At 39.5% G+C, this 23,706-nt stretch overlaps 1 protein-coding gene across 1 annotated transcript in view; it reads left to right on the top strand.

Annotated features, from left to right (window-relative positions):
- Positions 1 to 23,250, top strand: part of TLN2 (talin 2) — a 100,213-nt gene extending 76,963 nt beyond the window's left edge. The window contains exons 50-57 of the mRNA XM_034065874.1: positions 3,605 to 3,712; positions 5,116 to 5,221; positions 7,330 to 7,454; positions 13,717 to 13,842; positions 16,340 to 16,402; positions 16,491 to 16,673; positions 19,033 to 19,158; positions 20,102 to 23,250. Coding sequence (XP_033921765.1) covers positions 3,605 to 3,712; positions 5,116 to 5,221; positions 7,330 to 7,454; positions 13,717 to 13,842; positions 16,340 to 16,402; positions 16,491 to 16,673; positions 19,033 to 19,158; positions 20,102 to 20,230 — 966 coding nt within the window. The 3' untranslated portion in view covers positions 20,231 to 23,250. The remainder of the gene's footprint in view (positions 1 to 3,604; positions 3,713 to 5,115; positions 5,222 to 7,329; positions 7,455 to 13,716; positions 13,843 to 16,339; positions 16,403 to 16,490; positions 16,674 to 19,032; positions 19,159 to 20,101) is intronic.
- The last annotated feature ends 456 nt before the right edge of the window (positions 23,251 to 23,706 follow it).

Raw genomic sequence — 23,706 nt, 5'->3', positions numbered from 1 at the left:
ATTTGGATTCTGTTCTCTCTGCTTCATATCAACACAGCAAACCAGCTCTAATTTGCATGGCAAAATGAGACGACTGCCACTTACATGAGAGCTACTGTAGCCTATTATGTCTTAGGTCCAAGCCACTTAATTGAAACTTCTAAGGGAGGCTAAGAAGTGCTCATAGTTGTGGCACATTCTAACAAATCAATTCAGGCATGAATTCAGATGCTGAGGCGCACTAAGCATCCTTTGTCCTTTGGAAGTGGCTAGTGCTACATTTCTGTTCCAAAGTCTCCACACAGACAGCAAATTCTCAGGAAGAGGATCCTCTTTTTTCCAGAAATAATATAAACACACTCACACAATGTATATCTCAATATGTAATTCTGAACATTAACTTACAAACATTCATCATTTTCTGTATACATTTGTTCCCAGTTAGTTTAATGGTTTCAGAGTTCATGAATTGCAAGTTGGCCGACAGGATGAAACTTCCTGCAAATGGAACAATGCTGGAAAAGCATCTGTGGTGTCCCAGGGAATTACCTTCACAAAGAAAGCAATCCTCAGAAGGAAAATGACTGGGAATCATTTTACTTACCTGTAATGGTACACTGACAAGGAGTAAGGTTTAGTTTTATCTTGCCTAGTTTTCATAAAATCAGAGGTGGTTACTTGGCAAGCAGCAGTAAAAGTCTTCAGGTATCCTAATTTTATTATACATTTGAACTAAAATGTATGACGAAATAGCCATGTCATTTAACAAAGCTTTTTAAATATACAGTTTGTACTAGACTTTATTTAGCAAATTCTGTTTCTACAAATTTTGCTTAGAGCCTTAAAAATCTTATGCCATTAATTTCTACAAGTTGGTTACTGTACATGGCATTCCCTTGATAAGCCACATCTCTTGAATTTTGGGGGTAGGAAGCAGCAGTCTTAGTCTCACTATGCCATGAAAGCTGTGCAAGGCAGTGAGTGCAACTTGATTTCTGTGATATTTGACAAATACTGGGGGAGTTTCCAGTGTGGCTCAGCTAGTCTGTACAATAAGCACTGACAAATAATCAGATTAGATATCCTTTGGGCAAGACAAAAGTACATGTATATGATCTATGTAAGAATTGTATGGAACATAGCTTAAACTTCCCTGCTGTGAGGAAGTTCCATTTTGTTGCTGGCTGCCTAAGGCAAGTCGTAAGGGATCCAAATTATTATCAGTTACTCATGTGCTTGTTCTGCTGTATGTGAATTTACAGCACCCATTGCTAATTCTATGCTTATAAGAAGATGCCATTTCAAAAGACAATGAGGTTGATGACTGCAGGATATAATGAATCAAGACAACTCTCATTAAAGTCAGTGGAAACACTGTAATTACATTTAGTGAAGGTTAGAGCGGGCTCCAAGATAATAACAATTTCTTTATTACCTATTTGTACAAACTAATATCTGTGCACTAAGTAACCTGTGTATTACATCACTATTATAGTATCTGGTCTGAATTCAGTGTTGACCCAGCTTTAAGCAGGAGGTTGGACTATGTGAGTTCTCCAGGTTCCTTCAAATGGCACTGATTTTATTACTATCTCAGTACATTTTACCTCCACAAGTTATTCATCAGTGCTGACGGCTAGAAGTTGTGGTCCTAGGGCCAAGTATTGCTTGCTGCCTTACTGTTCTGAAAGAATGTGAAGAGAAAAAGGGGTCTGATAGTGAAGGGAAGCTTTAGCAGGAGGAAATAAATGTGTACTCTGGTTCTTCGGACACATGTTTCTGTTTGAGGTGCTTCAGCAGGTTTTCTGTGCAAGTCTGGAGGAGTACACGTCTTTGTTGTGGGTCCTAACTGGTGCAGTGAGATTGCTATTGAGATGTTTCTGGGTACAAAAATGTGTTCCTAAAACAGCTATTACCTCTTTAGTCTGCTGTGAAGTATGTTTTGAGACTCGCTGACCTTCAAAAATGCTCCCAAAATATTCTGATGTCAGTTTTGGCTATGTACACAAAGCATAAAAGGAAATTTCTATTCCTCTCCTACACATTTGCTCTAATTGCATTTGTATCAATAATGTTTAAGAGCACAAGGAGTAGTATTAGGACGCTTACAGTGCACTAGCGGATCCTTCTGCCCTGCTTGAGAATTAAATACGGGCTGTTCTGTATGGTTTGGGCGTCGTTTGAAGCTGGGGGAAATCCTACCTTGTTTCCTCCCATCGCCTTTCCCTGCAGATGATCTGGGGACAACCTGCAGAGATGTTTTCGTGCTCTGCTCATCTTGAGCTTCCCGGCAGAGGGAGCCCATAGGCCGGCTCCGGGCCCCGCTGACAGCGGCGCTTGCTCGGGATGTTGAGGGCTGCAGCAAGGGTTCGAAATGGGCGAGCAGTGAGACAATGCCCCCTGCTAGCGGAAGGCAGGAAGCTGCAGGGGAGGAAGGAGCTGCTCTGAGAGAGGAAATGCTGATTTTCAAGGTTTTAAGGAAGTCCAACTTGTCAAATACTGGCATTTGTGTTTAAAAAATAGTTCCTTGGAAGCTTACTTTAGAAAAAAAACAAAGCTGGAAGATGCTGCAGGCTTCACTTTTTGTTGGAAAGAGCATGCTTGAATTAGTCAGGCTTCTGTTAGATGTAAGGCATTGTACTTAATGGAAATCCTTAAGAAGAAAAAGCACTGACTCTGTTGTTGCTCCTCTGTATTTAAACAGATGGTTCCAGAGCTGCCCATTGCTGTGTTGAATCCCTATGTGAAGCTGAAGCCATTAGCAAGCATTTACTTACAACATATTACCAAATAACAAAAAACCTTTTTTTGTGTGGGTGGGTTGGTTTGGGGTTTTTGTGTATCTGGTGGAAAGTAACAATTTCCTGCACTTCTGTAGCAAAGCTTTCTCTAAGGAACAGACTGTTATATTTATCTTTTATAGTGGAGAGGGAAAAGTGAGACCCATGTGTGGCCCACACAGTGGGGTAGGGGTTGACCTTTATTGGCCCAAAGTCTTGTGGGGCCAGACCAGTGCTTTGGTCTCTAAACCAGATGGACATTCTTCTTTCATTCCTTGATGGTAGGCTGTACAGGCTTAAAAATGGGTTTAGCATATTCCTAACCTGTAAGAAGTGAATTGCCATATGTGGGTGGCACAATGTTTATATTTGCTGGTAAAAAGGAAGAGCCACAAGATAACCTTTGCACTGCAGAACATTACAAATGCAACCCAAGAGCCCATTCCAACCCCAAGGTTTATTCCAAGTGATGTATTTGTCTTCAGAAGAAGTCATAAATCCTTCTGTATTTTTTAGATGGTTTTTCAAGGGTTTCGCTATTTGGCAGAAAGAAGTAGTACTGCTGCTAACAATACCTAACGAAGGACTAAGACTGCAGATGTACCCCCAGACAAGAGAATGTGCAGATGAAAGGAAGCGTGTTCCCAGTGCCATTCTTGGAACTGGAGCTCTGCTGCTCTTTGAGCACCATTTGGTTATGCCTTTACAACAGAAATGGTCGGCCCCGAGCTCGAATGTCATTTGCATATTATGAAAAATCTCTTCCCTTCTTTTTCCCTTATGTTCTCTGTGTTGACTTTTGCTTGTGGGAGCAATTTTGGGGTACTAATATTCTGCCTTCTCAGCAAGCATCGTATCACCCAGATGTGAGCGGAGAAGTTCGAGAGCGAGCCCTGCGCTTTGGAACAGAATGTACCCTGGGATACTTGGAACTCTTGGAACATGTTCTCCTGGTAAGGAGTCGTCTGCATGCACATACTGGGTCCCTCCCAGGAAGAATGTTCTCTCTGACCTCTTTGTACAGTAGCTGCTAGTGACAAGTTTTTATCACTTTGTCACAAGGTTTTGAACAGTTTTGTTACTCAGGAAAAGCAAGCTGAAGTAAACGCAACACTTCAGCTCAAGCTGCAAGGTAGGAGGAAGACCAGAAGTACTTAAATGGGACTGAATTGGGATCTGATGAGTCCTGACCTAAAAATGGTCCCCAACAAAGAAATTAAAATAAGACACTTCAGTGTTTTTTAAGCCCACTGTAAGCATTAGGTATGTTAGGCACACTTCTGTCCCCCAGAGCAAAGAGATTTCTTTAGGAAACCTGCCTTTTGCAGTCACACCTTCTCAATGCCACCCCAAAACCCCAAGCCAGCACTGCGTCACAAAGAGCTCTCCAACTCATGCCAGACATGGCATCCCCAAAGCTCTATATAAAACTTCTCATATCCAAGGTTAGGCATTTATCTGCAAAATGGGAAACATGCCTACAGAAAGATAAAATGTGGGTTTGATGTGCATGTAGTTTGAGCTGCTTTGCAGAACAGCTTTGAAAACATGAAGAAAATGCATACCTGAATGTGACTTTCAAGAGTCTTGTTTTGCTCTTAAATCTCTTTCCTTATCTGTCACTTTCGTCTCAGAAGTAGTTTTTGAGTATATGTGAATTTCCAAACTTAATCTTTTTTCTCCCTACAACATGGTAATTAAAGATGCAAATGTTGTTCCTGTTTAGGAAAGAATTCAACTTCACTGTCTGAGTGTCTGACTGTTTTTCATTTGCAGAAGTGCAGTTTAATACTTCATGCAAATTCAGCTCAGAGGGGTTTCCTTTTCCCTGCTATTTAAGTGTCTTGCCCAGGGTTGACATTTCCATTGTGTTCACCATTGGTGATTTTTTCCAGAACAGACAACTAGAGCTAGCTTGCAGAACTCTAATTCTGTTTCTTAGTAATAGTGATCATCCAGTTTGCTCATATGAGGAAATCAGCTCCTCTCCAGCAGTGTAGAAGGACTAAGCCTGATGCATAAGTATAATGACTGTAATATCTAAGACTGGAGTGCTAAAGCATGTGTTCCTCACACAGTCACACATGTACCTCTGTTTTGGAAAATCCTGTCCTAGTTTCAGCAGTTTCCAGACAATATTGCCAGTTCCTGTAGAAATGGGAGGCAGTGACACTTCCCTAGCATGTGTCAGACATTGCAGGATGGGCCTTTGCTCCTAGGGATCCACTGACAACTGTATTTCTTTTACTGCACTCATGTTTTCTCTCAACCCATTCAGTAGTATGGCTCGGAAATGTACCAGCGTTCTCTGGAATCCTTACTAATATGCATTAGTACATTTTATCTTTTCCTCTAGATCCTTCAAAAACCAACTCCAGAACTAAAGCATCAGTTGGCCTCTTTCTCCAAGCGGGTTGCTGGTGCTGTTACAGAGCTCATCCAATCAGCAGAGGCAATGAAAGGTGAGTTGAGCAGCCTGGATACAGTATGCTTTATACTCCAGATGATGGAACTGTCATTTTTGTAGTTTAAAACAAAATGAAAACTAACAAACCCCCTTTTGATTATGTTTCCAGTGTCTTGGTACCACATACTTTCATTTTTCAAATTGCACTGCTGGTGTTCAGCTCACAGTCTTGGTAAACGTATATTTGACCATCTCGCACTTAATATGGTTGGTCATAAGTCATCTGTGTGGCCTTTGAAGATGGAACCATCAAGCAGAGCTTGATTACTGAATTAATACTCAGCCTCTAGCAGTGGTATCTATAAGTGCACACAGTCCTGTCTGGGTCCAGCCCTGGCAAAGCATGTTAATGAGACAGTGAGACTTCAGAAAGTTGTGGTCTGGAGCGTAGAAGCAACCAGCTGGGAAAAGACCTAAGATCATCAAGTCCAATTGTTTCCCCAGTGCTGCTAAGGGCCACCACTAAACCATGGCACAAAGGGCCTCACCTACACGGTTTGTGAATACTTCCTCGCGTGGTGATTTTCCTAAAATCCAGCCTAAACCTCCCCTGTCACAGCTTGAGATTCTTTCCTCTTGTCCTGTCACCAAGAGACCAGCACTTCCTGGCTCCATCCTCCTGTCAGGTAGTTGTAAAGTGCCTGGTTTTGAAGAGGAGCTGCTATAAGTTTGATTTTGACTGTGTTTATACATGCTGCCTTCATCAAAAATATCTCTTTCCCTGCTTATCTGCCAATATTAGGGCTTAATATACATTTCCTTCATCTTGTACACTACTTGAGCTAAGTTGTCTTTGGTAACGTTCTGATATTTTATATAAAACACATATATATGTACTCTGTAGTGATTAGCAGCATGAAACGTAGCTCAGCAGGATTACAGTACCATATACTTCAATTTTCTCCTAGCACATCAAAAGTAGGAACCAGTCATTTTGCATTCTCCTGTGATTTGGTCATCCAGAACAAAAACTGCCTCATTCTTTACCTGGTGCAATGGTAATCCATAAACATTCAATGTTATTTCCTTGCTGTTTGATGAATCAGACATGGGTTATGCTATTCCTGACGCAAAGTGCCAGTATCCTTCTCCCCAGTAGTTGTTCCTTAGTAATGATTGATGTTTCGGTTGAGATTTTATTATTAGGTTCACCCAAATTTTCTGATCCAGTTTCAGTGACTTTTAAAAAGGTGTTAAGAGGTGTTTTTCTTTGTTTCATTCTAGCTTAGTCTCCCTTTGCCTGGTGTACACTGCTTCCTATCCTCTGCTGTTTCCATCTGTGATGCCACTTTCTCCCCTTGCCTCTTGTAGTTATGAACTTAGTTTTATTTCTAGTTTCCTTTTCTCTCTCCATCTGATTTTCCTGTTGGCTGTCTCATTGCTTCCCTCGGTCCAAAACATGGATGCTTTTTAAATCTTGTAATCCAGAGAATAATGTTATGAAATGGAAAATAATAATGCACAGAGAAATCTGAGACTTATGCAGCCAAGTGTTTATTTTGTGAACCTCCAGAATCTCTTTGAGCCAAGAGAAATGCCAAAAACCAAACAAAACAAACCAAAAAAAGTTGACCTTTGGCTATGCTGCAGAAACTCTACATTGCTGTTAGGAACATGTTGCCAAAAGCATGCTTTCTGCAGTCAATAATAGCCTCATCTCTAGCCACTACCATAAAAAGAGACTCTGAAAAGTGTGCTGTGGATGGCTGTGTTGCCTATAACATGTCATCTTTACTTTTCCATCAGACGTCTCAATGTACCTTACCAAGTTAGAAACCACGTTAGTAAGAGCTTTGATAAAACAAGTTGAGTGACAGCTAGTTTTGTTCCCAGGATATGGCAGTATCCCTTTTTGAAGCTGCTTTGCTTGCACAGTTCTTCAGTTACTTTCATAATAGAGTAATCCTAAGAAATGCTTTCTTTCACTCTGAGTTACATTTCACTCTCAATGATATAAACATTAGTGATTTTATGCCATTATGGTACTCAAATCAGCTTTCTACCATGTGCATCATGTGTTTGACACTTGACTGCAAATCACCCTGTTTGAGTGACAGCTCACAGTGGCTCTGAAGTTATTGTCTTTGTCTGTATTAATTTCAGGGACAGAGTGGGTGGATCCAGAGGACCCAACAGTCATTGCAGAGACGGAGCTACTAGGGGCTGCAGCATCAATTGAAGCTGCAGCAAAGAAGTTAGAGCAGCTGAAACCAAGAGCCAAGCCAAAGGTGAGTATCCATCCCCACTGTTCCTTTGGAGTTAATAAAGCAGAAGATGTGTATAGCCCATATATTGGTATATACTTTGATACTGTCTCTGATAATGGTATAAACAGTCAAACCTTGCTTTGCTCTCAGTGCCATGAGACATTGCACTGAATGGGACTCACCCTTGAAGGAAGAGGGTAAAAGATGCTTTTCAGGGAATGAGTCAAGCACCAGCCATGAGCAAGCAAAGTAAGAAAAGCCAAATGTTAGAAATGCTTGTAAGAGTTACAGCATCATTGCTGTTAATTATTTACTTCTCAGTCACATTTGACTGATGTAAAAAATCATTCTCATTTGCTTTCCTTTGAAGGATGCTTTGTTTTCACCTTTAGTGTGTAGTATAGCAGGAGAGAGGAGTAGCAACACAGAAGGGGTTCAGGAGAATGCAAAGACCTTCAGGATTTTCTCAGATTAAAAACATGGCATTTTATGCCATGCTAAAAGAGTAGCTGTCTCAGTATCTAATGAGATATGTGGTATGACCATTTATATTTAATTTTCCCGAAGGAAAATAAATTACATTTCATTATGAAAGCAAGTAGTGCTGCATGTTGCAAATTCATTTCAAATGTGTGTCTGAATAGATTAGATTAAATTAAGCCAGCTTTTTTCGTGGGTGGTATAGAGGTAGTACATGAAACTGCTGCTACTTCTGGTTGTATACATAGCTCACAAGACTGGATCACAGAGAACTGCTTCTTCTTGCCTTGTGTGGAATAACAGGCAACGTTTAGAAGAAATTTCTGTGTTGTCTGGAATTGCATGTCTTTAAAATGAAAATCATGCTTTAGCTGTATAACTGATTTCAGTAAAGAACTATATATCCATTTCCCTGTTTATGCTGCTTTGTAGGTACAGAACTGTTTTCTCGAAGCTAATGAGAAGTCTTTCTAAAAGCAGGGCCTCAAGAACTTTCAGTGGTAGATGATTGTTTTTGGTACAGGGTGGTATTTTGTCACTGAGGAACATCAGATGAAATAGTTTTTGATAGCTTTTCTCTTTGAGGACTTCCCAGCCACCGCAGTCCTCTCACACTGCTTGGTGCTGGGAATAAATCAGCTCATAACAAATAAATGCTCTTTGTCCTCCATTTTTTAACAAGTATATCTATTTTGTTTATAAAGAAAAGTGGTCCTTTCTAATGAGATTCTGCAGAGCAGAGGACACAGGCTGAGTACAAGGAGAGGAAGAGTCCTCCATCACCTTTTCTGTACAATCGCTACACAATAGTGTATATGTGTTGCCTGGTAACCATGGAGCAGTTTCCTTCCAACATCTAAGCTTCTCCAGGGTCATTGTAATTTCACAATGAATGTAGATCTCACACCTGCTCCTTATTTAACATGGTAATTTGAGTGTCCAGTCTCTGTGATTTATTGCTCTGTTTATTTGCCTAAAATAAAACTAAACTAAATGTTTTTAGTAAATGAAACTAAAATTCATATCCAGACGTTTGTGTAATTTTGGGTTTGAACAGCCTTTACACCCTTTCTTAGATATTTAATCCCTTTCACAGTAAGGATTGTAATTCACATGAAAAGTACTAGGAAGATCACAGAAGGGCTCATATGTCACCTTTTCTGCTGAAGACTTGTAGCTCATATCCTCCCAGAGTGGGATTCTGAACAGGCTCTGTCTTTGACAACATACCTAGTGTTGTAGGGTGAACGCCTAGACTAGGTAAGGGGGTTGATATAGTTGATTTTCCTTATGCTTAGTCTATGAAATGCAGGAATAGGATCTATCTTCTGCAGTGCAACAGACCAGTGCTGCAGCTAGTCCAATGTTCTGCTTTGGTTAACAGTAATCATCAAGTGGACTTGCAGAGAAGTCATTAGTCAGTAATTTTAGAATAATCTGCCTGCAGGAAATCCATCATCTTCATCATTATTAATTGGTGGCGGCTTCTCTGTTTCTGGGTAAGCTTCTGTTACTGGGGCAGGGAGTGAGAGTCATTTCATTCAGGTTTGAAATTTTCATCTTTATGTGTTCCAGTTTGTCTTATTACTTCTAAAGAAAAAATCTACTAGTTGAAGGTGGGGGATTCTCTCATTTGTTCTGCTATCTGAATTTTTTTTTTATACTTTGGACTTTTTTCATTCTTCTTTTCCATGTTTTCATATTTTTGCACCTACCATACCCCTTTGCTGTCTTAGACTGAGACCAATAGCATGAGATGTCTTCATTTTCTAGTACTGGGAATCATCTCAGAGAACATTCTCTAATAAGACACAGACCTGTTAACTGCTGCCCATGTTTATTGTGTGATGCATACTCTGTTTGCTTTAAATTCTGGCCATATAGCTGCTGGTGAATGTGCTCCTAAAATGCTTAGTGTGCTAGTCCCCTGCCCCATTGATACCCTGTTAATATATGTCTGTCTTCTAAGCTTTTATCTTACAAGCGCTTTGAGGACTTTCCTAAGTAGCTGGTGTTACTACTCCCCATAACACAAAAACTGTTCAGTGCTCTTATTCCAATGTTCAAGATGGGGAATGTTCTCTAAAGCGATGAGATCTTTATTAACAAGTTTTGGCTGGTTTATTTCCTTTAAATACAATTATATTTTTCCAGAGTGTAGACTCCTTTTTTTCTGTTTTCCATTTTGGAGGATCAGGTGTCTTGCAGTACAGCCACATATTCCTCCTGTTATGCAAATATGCCACTGGCTTTAGAATAACAACACCCCCACCCCCCAAATTAGTAGCTTCAGAAGAAGAAAAACCTTTTGTCTAGTAACAACTACGTGCTTCACTACTATTGGGAAAAGAACACTTTTAAGGAAAAAGGTGTGGAAGATGAGGTACAACAGCAGAGAACATTTCTGTACCTACCCTAGTCTGTTGGTGTGCTCGTCATGCTTCTGTGCAGGCTTATGCCTTCAAACACGAGTGTCTTTAGTAGTCAATAAGAGTTCCCTGCTGTTAGCTTTCAGCAGCTTGTCCTTTTTTTTCCCCAAGATGAATCAAACCTGGATGCCTTTTTCTGCAGGACTCTGTGTGATATGTTTGATATATTAGGTTGTTATTTAATCCAACTATATATCAAACATATTCCTACAGTGTCCTGCCCTGTCTCCGGGGGTTTTAATATAGTAGAAGGCAATATGAAGGAGTACATTCACTCACAAGCAGGTTTAGAAGACTTTCTGCAGACTCCTAATCTAATCTGATTTAAAATATATACATGAAGGGCTCCTTTATCAGTGGAATAGCTCTTGGAGGGACTCTTAAGCTGTGTAGGGCCTTTTATGACAGTGAGCAGCAGCTGTTCCAAGGACTGACTTTCTCTGAACTGGTTATTGTGTTTTCTATGGCTCAGTGCAGTAACTTACCCATACTGGTTTTCTGTTATGAAACAGAAGATGAGAGTTGCTTCAAAATAAAATGCTTTATCTTTTGTGATTTTCTCTGTTATTTAGCAGTGAGATTTGGGGCTCATCTGTTCTGTTAACCCTGGCTTGATTTATGCTACCCCTAATAGTAGAGATGCTGTAGAAAACTGGTTAAAATACAGTTCAAAACCAGCTCAACTTTATTTTTTAATGGCACAGTCAACATTTTCAGGCTATTTCATGCTACAGACTGTAGCATAATAGTTTTGTTTGTCTGTTCTGGTGACTTCATTTTCGGATCCATTTAAACTTGTACTTCGTCAATAACAGCTTATTACTTTAAGCTTGTGGGAAATGAGATGCTGATCTTTGTAGGGGCTACTTGAGGAAGGAGAAACTTGTCACTTGTCTTATCAATCTGGTTTTCTAAAGAAGCCAAAGTACCCCCTCAAGTAACTAAAATCCTGCAAGGTGAAATTTTCTGCCATAAATCACATTGTTGTTCCTAACTTGGTTCATGAAGGCTGTGAGTTGACACGTGCTGAGGGCACTGTTGAGGAGTGTGAACCTCAGGCAGCTCAGGAACATGCTGTTCAGGAATGTGAGTGGGTAGAAGGCTAACTTATTTTGTAGGGTGTTTTGCTGTGTTCAGTCTTGGAGTGCTACATGTCCTGTTGCTGAGTAGTGCTTTTTGGAGAGTACAGACAGGTAAACATACCCACAGCACTGTCCAAGCTTCCTGCCATCTTCCCTCTTTCACGCATGAGGATTCAACCCTTAGATATGTTGTACCTGAGAATGCTGACAGGAAGACTGTAGGGAAGGACTAGAAAATAGGGATTTATTAGAAAAGATGGAAACTCAAGAGAAGTTCCACAGCTTGTGTGCTCTGTAAGACTGCTTCCAAAATAAATTATCCATGGAAGAGATCAACTGTCAATAGAACACACACACACACAACCTAAAATTAAAGAAATTTACCTAGGCCAGGTAAGACAGAGCCTTGGGTGACATGATCTAGTATGAGGTGTCCATGCCCATGGCAGGGGGGTTGGAACTGGATGATCTTCCAACCCTAACCGTTCTGTGAGTCTGTGAAATTGTGAGATGACAGGAAATGTGGGCTTTGGAAGTTGAGAAACTTTTTGTCTCTCTGCTCCCAGATTTCAATATAATGAGGAAAAAATTCATTTGGTACATGGGGTTAAAAAAACGTAATCTGTTTCCTAATGAGATAGTAGGGTTTATTTATCTGTTTTCCTACTGAGCTTTACCTGCTGCTGCATGGTGGAGGTTAATCCAGCAGTTTTACAACAGCATTCTCAGTAATGCAAGATCTGATTTATCTGCATTCCCTTGGAAAGCAGTTATTTTTTCCCAGCACTTGTGTGCAATACTTAATCTGCTCACTCCACTGAACTGAGTTCCAACAACAACTTTCAGCTCTTTTTGGTGGCTGTTTTGTAACAAATGGGGCAGATACCCATGTGCCTCATAGATCAGAGCATGGCCATGGGCATTTTATTAACTGGACAAAAGAACGACACCTCCTTTATGATAAGGAAGCAGACACTGAAATGCTCACTCACTTAAGTTTGAATTTCTGACAATGCTGACCTAGAAAGGATAATACACATCATATATTTTGATGTGCTGGAAATAAAAATTTAAGTGCTCACTTAAATTCTCAATTTATACTTAGTTTAAGTAATTAAGTATAACAGGAGCCTTGGAATAAAATAAGAGTGTAATAACAGTCTGTTGAAAGTAGAAGTACCGTATTTGTTAAATGTACTATGGTCCAGTGGTTTTTGTTGCTATTTTCGTTTATGTCTTTAGTCAACTTAAAGTCAAAACCACATCTATTTTAATAATGAAAAAGACTCTGTTGTGACTATACTGAATTCCATTTAGTCACTTTGGTTTTGTGATGTTGTGATTGAAGCAGAGTTTTTGTAAGACCTGATGCCTGTTGCATAAATTCAGGACGAATGTGATTACCACTTAGGTGTAATAATGGTTGTGATATGACATTGCAAGCATTGCCAAAATTCACATGGAACATGACTTGTGCTCTTAAAGCAATTCCTTACACTCTTTTTGCAGAGGCATATGCTTAAATGGATGATGTTCTCAGTATTTGCTTAAGTGATTAGGAAGTTGAAGTTGTTTTATGGAACAACAGATTTGCATTTTAAATAGTAAGAAGCCTTATTAGGAACAGCTGATGTCTCTAGTTATGTATGTTTGTTGAAAGACACGTTTTGGATGACTGAAGTGTTCCAGACAGACCTTTGGAACTTCCTATCTCCAAGGTGACTAAACTGGACTGCTTCACAGTGCTGCTTTCTGTGAAATGACTGCTCTTACTAAAAGCTATTAACTCTATGGCTTGCTTGGCATCTACTTTACATTTCTTAGTACAGGTGAATGAGACAATATACATTCCTCACTGCTCTTTTTTATTGCTTGAAGTTGTGAACTATTTAGAAAATGCTCTACTTAGTTTAGCAATCCTGAAAGCCAGTATGATAGCACTACGGAAAACCAAGAATTTCTTTTCAGACCTGGACTTTTCCAAATGTAGTTTTGAGCAGCCCTAGTGGAAGTTACGTGTTAGAAAGCTGAAGGTCATTCTATAAGTTTCTTGTGTGATACTCAATTTCATCTATGAGCAGCCACAGGGCAACCCAATATTTAAATTCACTTTTGTTGACTCTCAGCTTCAGTTCACAGGAAATTCCTTTGCACAAAATCATGTTGTAGGTCTTAGTGAATTTACTGATGTGTCTCAAAATCATGTTGCTTCACTTTTCATATGTCCTCTCTCTTGAAAATACAAGTGCTTTCAGGTGAATAATGTGTGACATTGTTTCTTCTTGGTTATAGCAAGCAGATGAGACTCTGGATTTTGAAGAACAGATCCTGGAAGCAGCTAAATCCATTGCAGCTGCTACCAGCGCCCTTGTGAAGTCAGCTTCAGCAGCCCAGAGGGAACTGGTGGCACAGGGAAAGGTGGGTAAACAGGACAAGCAGCAACAGTGGTGGGTGATGGCGAAAGCATCAAAATTGAATCTAGCCTCTTAACTCCTCTGTTAAAACGCGAGGAAAAGACCTGGGAATGAGTAATGAAAATGTCAGTATTTTTTTTGCTCATCACAATGCATGGTCCAGGCCTAGTTCCATTGAGGGAAAACACAATTATATTTATTTAAACCTTGCAAGTGTCATGAAGTGTTTGGCTTTCCAGCTCTTTCTGCTGTGGGGAGGTTTTGTGTTTGTGGGTTTGTTTTTTTCATTTTCTGAAGCTCTGTCATTCATGCTAGTAGTGTACAGTCCCACAAGACAGCCTGGGGATCCAAAACCAAATGTCACTGTATACAACACTGTTCTGAACCGGAATAGAAAGGGTTTCACTAATGTGTCCTTGGTGTTTGTGGTCTGATTCAGTGAGAATGCAGGCCTGTGTGCAAGTGCAGTGCATTTAAGTGGATGTGCTTATTATTGTTGTCAGGACCAATGGAAAGAGTGCTTGTCCTTTTGGTCTGGTCAGGATTGAGAGCTTTGTAATTCATTTCCTACCCATCACTGTTTTTTTCCCAGTTAATATACTTTGAAATTTAAAATCTGAATAGCAAATATATATGTTCCCTGTGAGAAAATTTGTTCAAGGATCATTGTTGTTATATAGTAGTGGTTTCCAATTTCATCCACTTCTTTATTCTGAGCAGACTGTATCGTGGATCCTGTCGCAAAAGCGCAATGCTCTCTGCTTCAGCTAGAATTTGTGAAGAGCTTGTGCTGTTAGTTCCAGCAGGAGCACAGAGCACGTGTTTCAGAACAATAGTGATGTAACTGTGTGAAAAGACCCACTGTGAGCTGTAGCTATGGAACTTGCCAGTGCTGCATAAAATTAGATGTTAATGTGATAAAAATCTGACTGTGGAGACAGCCCAAAAAAGAGAATTTTTACTTACCTGCTTTGCTTAAATTATTGTGCAGTGTGTTTATGCGGTGAGACCTGTTCTTACTTAGTTTCATTATGACATACAGCTTGCTTTACTTTCCTCATCACCACCACTGTAAAGTTAGATAGAATAATAGAGAACATACCTGGTACCAGCCCTGAATCTCCTGCAGGTTTTGGTTGCTTTGCTCCCACAGATACATTTCTGTTTGTGTCTTTCAGATTGAGGCTAACAATTCAGATTGAGGCATTTGCATCCTATTCCACCCAAGTTCAGATAGTTGCTAAGACCACTGTAGTCTTTCTAAGGAAAGCATTATCTTGCCGTTCTAACAGAAGCACACCTGTCAAATATACTGCCCTATTAGCAGATCTGTTGTGCCTACTTTACTGAATTTAGCTGATTTGCTTTATCCATCACTTTTCTGTAGTAACTTGCTTTTGCAAATGGCTTTTACTGATAGTTTCTTGCCTGCTTGAAGGATATGAAAATAATACTGTAGTCTTTAAAGGAAGAAATTGATCCCCACCAAAATCAGTGTGGCATATCCTCACATTGTGATACTCCTCACCAATAAATAAAGCCATTAAGATACTTTTGAAATAATGAAGCCTTAACCCATTTTTCTTCTTTACTAATTACGAGTGCTTAGGTAATTATCACTATGGGGTAAACACACTTATTCTGACAACTAACTATTCCTCATTGACCTTTCCAATTTAGTATGTTGTGTCACTATAGCTATGAGAGAGCACACCTTCTGTTTATGCTGATGCTGCACATAAGAATTCAATTCCAACCCTTGGGATCCTCATTATGTACAAATCCCTGTTTCAATTTTCTTAAAAATACATGAAGTTTCTGGACCCTGTTTGCATTTCACACCTTCCAGCTCCTCTCCCAAAACCTCCCAGCCCCAGCAGCTGGGAGTGGAGAGCTGGCAACCAACTGTGTGTAGAATGTTGTTTCATTACTTGCATCTAACAACTTCTTGTTGCCTGTACTGCTGGTGTCAAGAACTCTTCAGTGGATTAGCCATGCAGAAAAATAGGCTGTTTTCTTCAAATGCCATTATTAGGTTCAACCGTGGTTAGGGGGCTTGCCTGTGGAGCTTCTGGCTTGTATGTTCCCATAGTACCAGAATCCGAAGAGGCTGAGGAATGATGTAAGTCTGAATGATGTAAATCCAAATGTGTTGTGGAGACAGAAATAAAGTCTTTTAAAGATCAGGAGGCTGGGATCTCCTGCTGTTGTTGCTTAGGCCAATGTCTCAGCTGCAACAACCATTACTGTGGGACTTCTACGCATGTTCCAAGGATGGGGCAATTCAAGAAACATAGCAAGCTGGCACTACATGAGCAGGCAGACATGCTGGAAGCACACTTTGACAACTAACTTTCAGCTGGATTTTCTGCTACTGTATGTGCTGGGCACAGTAACAGTGCAGGTCTTTCCTTTTTTCATGGATTACTGTTTGTCTAAAACTGAGACAAAGCAATTGTATGTCCTGTTTTATTGTGAGATATCTGTGAACTGTTTTTCAGGTTGGAGCAATCCCTGCAAACGCAGCTGATGATGGACAGTGGTCTCAGGGACTTATTTCTGCTGTGAGTAACTCTTGAGGAAAACTAGCACCATCCCTGAAGAAATAATAACCTGTGAGAATGCACAGTGACTTTTTTTACTGTCTCCTAGGCCCGAATGGTGGCAGCTGCAACCAGCAATCTCTGTGAAGCAGCTAATGCATCAGTACAAGGCCACGCTAGTGAGGAGAAGCTCATCTCATCTGCCAAACAAGTGGCAGCTTCTACAGCCCAGTTGCTTGTGGCTTGCAAAGTGAAGGCTGATCACGACTCAGAAGCTATGAGGCGGCTGCAGGTACTTATGTTCTTTCTTACTGAAAACTTATAGTAGTGTGATGTAAATGCTGTTTTAGCACTGTGTGAACAAACCCCAGATTTTAGGAATAGCTTATTGAATTTTCAGCGCTCTGTGCAGTTTTTCTTCCTTATGGGATTCTTGCCCCTTGTGGGGCACTTTCATTCATCAAGGATGATTGTGCGTTTGTCATTATTCAGCCTGTAGCTTCGGCTCAATTTAGTGCTTGTTTTAGTCTTCAATTTTACAAGACACTGAGAGATGCAAATATTGACTGGCCTGTGCCAAGCCCTGGTTTAGGTGCAGTATTCATGGTAAGCCACAGGAATAGATGAGCTGGGAATTTTTACTGCGTGCATTTTTATAGCAACTGAGTACAGCTGATTTCTCTGCAATTAGTCTGCTTTCAGTTAGACTCCCAGTAACCTGCAAACAGTTAAGCGCTCTTCACTGGGTTGTGCATGAGTATCCTCCTGACCTATTCAAGATTATACATATGTGCAACAGAGTACTTTCCTTAGTGCCAGCCTGAGTTATGGTCAGCTTTCCTTTGTTTCTAGGCGTCAAGAGACAGCAACTGTAGATAGAACATTTCTAAAATGGAGAATTAATGTCAAGCTAAAACAGGAGCAGAAGCTGCTGCAGTGTCTCAACTAGAGTCTGGTTTAACTTTTTTATGTGAAACTAGTTCCCTTTTACATTAAACATCCATTTCATGCTGAGCTTCTATGAACTGTTGCTGAATTAACAGTGTGTTATGATGGGTAAAACAGAACATCTCCAGAAGTCTTGTTGAAGCGTGTTCATTTTAAAAATGGCTACAGCCTTCTGTGACATTCTGTCCTGCAGGCTCAGCCTGGAACCTCAGAACTGTTTCAGCTCCTTTTTTCATACTGGAGTATCTTTGACAGTGAAATTTGTCCATTTCTCTTACTTGCACAAATGCTCAATATAACACTCAATATAACAGCTCATGTGTGGATGGGTAGAATCAAGTCCAACAGAAATACGTATTACTTTAATCTGTCTGAAGAAGAAGAATTGATTCCGTTATTTTTTAAAAGTAGAGAAATGGGTTAGATATTTAGGAGTTAAAAAACACAGATGTATGACTGTATGAAAATATACAGAAAACAGTGGCATGTCAGTGTTAAAGAATCATAGAATAGTTTGGATTGGAAAGGACCTTCAAAGGTCATTTAGTCCAGCCCACTACAATGAGCAGGGACGTCTTCATCTCTAAGGGGTGAGATGGTTTTAGTGCTTTCTAGAGGATTTGCATAGACTGATTTTGTCAAGGGTCTGGATCAGTAACTGGAAGATATTTCTGGCTATAATGCAACCTGCACTTTAGTATCCAAATGCTAAGATGGGTCTGAATTAATTTTAAATGCAGAACAAGCAGTAGAAACAGGAACAAAATCCAGTACTAGAGGCTGTTTTGTCAGCTCTGCCAGGGAATTTGGGGTGCTAAGTCACTCAGAGAGATATTATTAAATAAAGATTGAATGTGAAAAGATGAAAGGGAATGTGAAAAGGAAAGAAGCCCAAGCACATATTGAAATTTAACTTGGAGATTCTATCAAGCTTCCTATTAGTGTCAAAGTGAATAATGAAGGGAAAAACGGTTTGCACTTGGAAATTATGTCCTTTATCATAGCAAAACCAGTGAGCTGATGTCTACTAAATACTTCTACTGGTGTATTTGCCAAAACTACTGAGGCTTTTCATCTGGCTTTGCCCCCAGCAAAAAATGCTTTCATATACCTTTAGTCAGTAGGTAGGTGTGGGAGTTTGAGTCTATCAGTTTTCTCCTTCTTAGCCTAAAAACAACTGCAAGCTTTGGGAGAAGACATTTGAACTGCATTTTCCATGCATACTTCCTTGGAATGCACTAAGCCTATGCCAAAACTTAATGAAACAAATAGAAATGTTTCCATTCTCTTTGGGTGAGCTCCAGACTGAGCATAGCAAATTTCAATTAATCTATCTTTGGGTCATTTCAGGTGGGAAGAGAGATAAGGGAGATGAAGCTGGAAATATGGAATGGGACTGAGGGGAGGTGAGGGACAGAAGAAGAAAACTCAATGTTGTGCATAACAACTTGTGGTTTCATCTCCTGTTTTATTGCAAACTGTAGGGGGAAAAAAATCTTTTTTATGCTTTTCCCAGCTGTTTAAATAAAGGAATTGTATTCCTCTCTGTGCCATTGATTTTGCAAGATGCATTCACTTTTCACTGAGAAAAACTAAGCACACCTTTCTTGTGTAGTCAGGCAGGGATCTTTTAGTTTTGATGCTCAGATGAATCCATGTTACTTACACATTTTTATGCTAAATTTGTTTTGTCTTTTTCAAAGGCTGCAGGAAACGCTGTCAAGCGAGCATCAGACAATCTGGTCAGGGCTGCCCAAAAAGCAGCATTTGGGAAAGCAGAGGATGACGACGTTGTGGTCAAAACGAAGTTTGTGGGTGGCATTGCTCAGGTTGGTAAAATCACCCAAGAAGAAGTAAAGCAGAGGAAAACTATCATAGAAACATAGCATAGTGTTAGATCGTCCATCTGCTGTGTTGCAGGATGGACAAATAGATGTAGAAATCTACGGTAAATTACTTGATATCTCACTGTTAGGTAACCATTGACATAACAGCTGCAAGACTGCAAGACATCTAGTGCTTCTTCACTGAGCATTTACTTTAATAGCAGTTAGTGGTGTCCTGTATCTTTTATTTTGTTCTGATGAAGTTAGTAGTTGTTTTCAAATTTCTCTTATGTACTTTAAATATCCACAAATCTCAGTGGAACACTACTTTTGTATGTATATAATCAAAGAAACAGAGATAAGAACTGGTGACATTTCATTGCTGTGACTATAACAAATATGGGGAAATAATAGCAGTATTTTAAAATACCTTCCAAGGCTTTGAGGCTTTACCAGCTTGTGAATCCTGTTGTGAATGAGGAACACCATCTATTGTGGTCACTACTTACAAGATATTGAAATTTATTATTTCTGCATGTCTGTAGTACTGTTGTTTTTCTTTTGGCCTTTTGAGAAGGAGGAGAATACTGTGGACAGCTGCAGTAATGAGTGCTCAATTCTGCTGTCACTCAAACATTATGTTAAGACATGGTGTGAACCCCACACCACCATGAGTACTATAAAATTCATCATGAGTGTATGGTAAAACTATGCTCATAGATTCTTCTTTTTTTAGTCCTCTTTAAGGCACAAGAGGAAATATGGTGTTCTTGATGGCCTACTCCTGGAAGCTGGAAAAATTTGAGCAATTCCTGCTGAAGTCACTGAAAATTGGTGCTTCTCTGGAGAATGCTCAAGGCCGACCTGTGCTTGGTGTCACAGAGAAAGGAATCTTGTTTTATGGACAGTATTCCTTGCTGTCACAACTTATGCTTGTGTTTTCTAGATCATTGCAGCCCAAGAAGAAATGCTGAAAAAGGAAAGAGAGCTGGAAGAGGCAAGGAAAAAACTGGCTCAGATTCGCCAACAGCAATACAAATTCCTACCCACAGAGCTGAGAGAAGATGAGAGTTAAACCTGCTGAGATCTTCTTCCTTTTTTTTTTTTCCCTTCTTTTTCTTCCTTTTTTCTTTTCTTTTGAAGAAATAAGCTAAAGGGGGACAGTACAGTGAGAACTGCTCTGACAACATCTGGTATGCCAAGCACTTAGCTAAATAAACTGTGTGTCATACCTTTGGATGAGCAGAGAGCAATAAACACTTGTTCTTTCTCATCTGGGCAGCTGAGGTGCATGATGATCAAATAATGGTACAGTGTTAGGTTCATCGTTCCTGTTCCTTCCTTGACTTATATCTCAGGAGAGAATGTTTCACTTTTTACTAAAGATACTAAGTCAGTATTACTGTCACTTTCTTGATGCTTGAGGTATTTATCGTTCCTTGACTTGTTATAAAATATTCATCTTATTAACAGGAAAACAGTCAAGAAGTATTTCGTATGATAAATATTACATGAGCTGGTGGTTCTCCCCCAACTACTCTTGTAAAAAGAAGACCAAGACAGAGAAGGATGTATGTCTGAGTGGAGAAACACACATGAGTGTGGCTTTGAAGATGCCTGTCCTCTTTCAGTGTTATATAGCTGGTTCACCCCAAAACTGGAGGAATTGTCTCTGCACCTGTTTGCACTAGTGGTATTATTCCTTACCTGATACCAACAAGCTTCTGCTTGTACAATATTTAGGTTTACAAAATGTGGCAATAGCCATTCTTTAAAGAGCTTGGAAGACAAAGAAATGGAAACCTTGTCACTGCCTCAATAATAGCAGGTTCATGAAAGAAAATGCTGTTTCAATGATATACCTCTAATGTGTGACTACTTTTACAGTATTATACACACATACACATGCTCGAACATTGGGCTGAATAGCTTGCATTTTGCTTTTTTTAATGGAAGTTATCTTGTTTGTACTGTGGGATTTCTGTTAGAATGTATGTCAGTGAAAAAAGGGAAATGCCCAGTACAACAACAAACTATCACAACCCTTGTTAGTTTAATGATTTCATTTATACTGATTTTGCTTTGAAACCTGTGGGTATGGTAGGAGCAAAGAGAAAGTGATTTACAAGTAGACTTTTCCTGTAATATATTTTTTAATAATCTGAACTCTAGGGAGTCTGTTCCCATAGTTGGTATTGATGAAAATGTACTCACCAAGGAATTGCAGAGAAGGAATAGCAGCAATCAGTCATCAGTTTTTGTCTACAGCTGCAGAAAGGTACAATATAGAATCATAGAATAGTTAGGATGCTCTCAATATCTCTGTTGTGTCCTAAACAATAGCAATATGGGTAGAGTGAGTACCACATCTTACCCTGTCAGGGAAAGAACACAAATCACAGCAACTTTAACCAGCAAAAGGTAAACTATTTGACTAAGTACAGAAACACCATCTCTCCTAATGATGATTTCCAACATGCCTCCAACTTCACTCAAGCCCTCTTAAACAATAATGTCTATTTAGGTCAAAGGATGTTGCCACTCCAGTCCTTCTGAAGGCTGTGCTGTCATTTAGATACCTGCTAGGTCCATTCAGCTAAGCCTGTTATGTTACATGCATATCCAACTAGTCGTCATTGTTGCAGAAATACTTGTCTTGTAGACTCAAAAGTAATCCCTTAGTGGTAGGTTTACCAGTTTAGATAGTGCTAACTCCTCATTTAAGTTACATGCATGAGATATGATTACCAGGAATTTTGTCACACTAGTATTAAATATATAGCAAAAAATTACTAGACAACTAATAAATATTAAAGTGTACAAAGATTTTTATTGTTAGAGTCTCTTCTCTGGTACTGGCATATTTCAGACTCAGTAGAGTTGCTGGAGGCTCCACAATCATGAGAGGAAAGAATTGGCAAGTCCCAAATGGAATCACTGGCATCAACAGATGTGCTGTGGTGTGTAGGCTTGTGTGCATATGCAGACCCTTACTATCAGAGACCTGCAGTTCTGAGTTCTGTCATTTTCCACTTCAGTACAATTAGTTTGATCTTTCTCACTCAGCTTGCTGTGAGCAGTGTCACAGAATCTTGATGTTAGGAATTCCTACACCAAAAAAAAGGCTCACTCTAAAGTTTCAGGCTAAACAAGGCTAAATTGGTGTTTATTGCTCTAAGAGCTAACTAAAGACAGCTCTAGTGATAGGGAGTTACTGCTGCTGTTGGGAGGCCTGGCTTCTTTACAGCTTATGGCTCTTTTTATATTAGCTGGATAGGCTCACGCTCCCATATCAGAAAGATCTGCCATACAGATTTGTTACTGCTCCCCTTTTAACGTATGTTTAACCTATTATTTGGTCTCATTAAAGCACGAAGAAAGATGATGCTGTCCTTAGCATCATGCCAGTATTTTATTATCGGTATAATACTGTTGTAATATATTTTGATCGGGATGCTATTTGTCAGCTTGAAAGAAGCCAAAAGCCTGGTCAAATGTATGGAAGTTGTATAGCTAGAAAACTTTATCAGTATGTAGGAGGAAAGAGCATGCTCGGGCTGTGTTCCAAATAAGCAGTTTGGGAAGTCCATTTTAGCACAGTTATTTTGAGACCTCTCTGTTTTTGGTTTAACACTCCCTCTTATTTGACAGAAAGCCACCGTTCTTTTTCCTCCTCAGCTGTGTGCTCTATAGAGGAACTGTGGTCAGATGAGTAGCGGAGCTGAACAACTGAAGTATTTTTTTACTCTGAATGTTTGGTCTTTATTTGAGGAACATGAAGAGAATATAAGCTCATGTAAAGTCTTTCTATTTTAATTTTTTTTTTTTTGCTGTTATAATTTGCAGTATCACTGAAGTCCACATGTGAACGTCTGTGGAGTTTGGAACTAGTCCATGCATTTATTCGGCATGGAGAATTGCAATAGGAAGTTACAAATTGGAGTACAGGATGGAAGCTAAGTAATAAGAAGGACAGATGTTTACTTTGTTCTGTTAACTTGTGAAATGGCAAACAAACTCTGTTGTATCTCACCCTTCTTCATGTGGAATTCACTTTAAGGAATTGTATGCAAATTAAAAGCAAAATGCCTCAAAGCTGTTTGTGTACAAATAGTCCGGTGTTGTTTCCGCAACTGTGCAGAAATCATTTGAACATTTAATCCTTTTTCTAAACTTCTCTTTATCGGAAGTCTCAAAGTGAGAAAAGATTTAAAACAAGAATTGAAACTCCTGTTCGGTCTGCCCCTTTCCCTTTGGTTTTCTGCATCGTCATTACTTAATTTCTAATGAAGGGATGAATAGATAAACTAAAAACCTCCTAAATGTAGATATGTTTAGCTCACAAGCATGTTGTTGCTTTTGATCAGTCCAAACTAGTAAAAATTTTTGTCCTTATGTGACTGCATCATGGTTAACAGAGTTATCTTCCTATTGCTGTCATGATTCCTGAAACCTGCTTTTCCTTATTCACAGCAGTATATATTAAACATATTGTGGTTGTTCTTATTAAGGGAACAACACATATTTGTGGCCCAAATTACGATATCAAAT

The sequence above is a fragment of the Melopsittacus undulatus genome, chromosome 9, assembly GCF_012275295.1.
Source record: "Melopsittacus undulatus isolate bMelUnd1 chromosome 9, bMelUnd1.mat.Z, whole genome shotgun sequence".
NCBI lineage: Eukaryota > Metazoa > Chordata > Aves > Psittaciformes > Psittaculidae > Melopsittacus > Melopsittacus undulatus.
The sequence above is the reverse complement of the archived record's forward strand: the minus strand, read 5'-3'. Positions and strand labels throughout refer to the sequence as shown.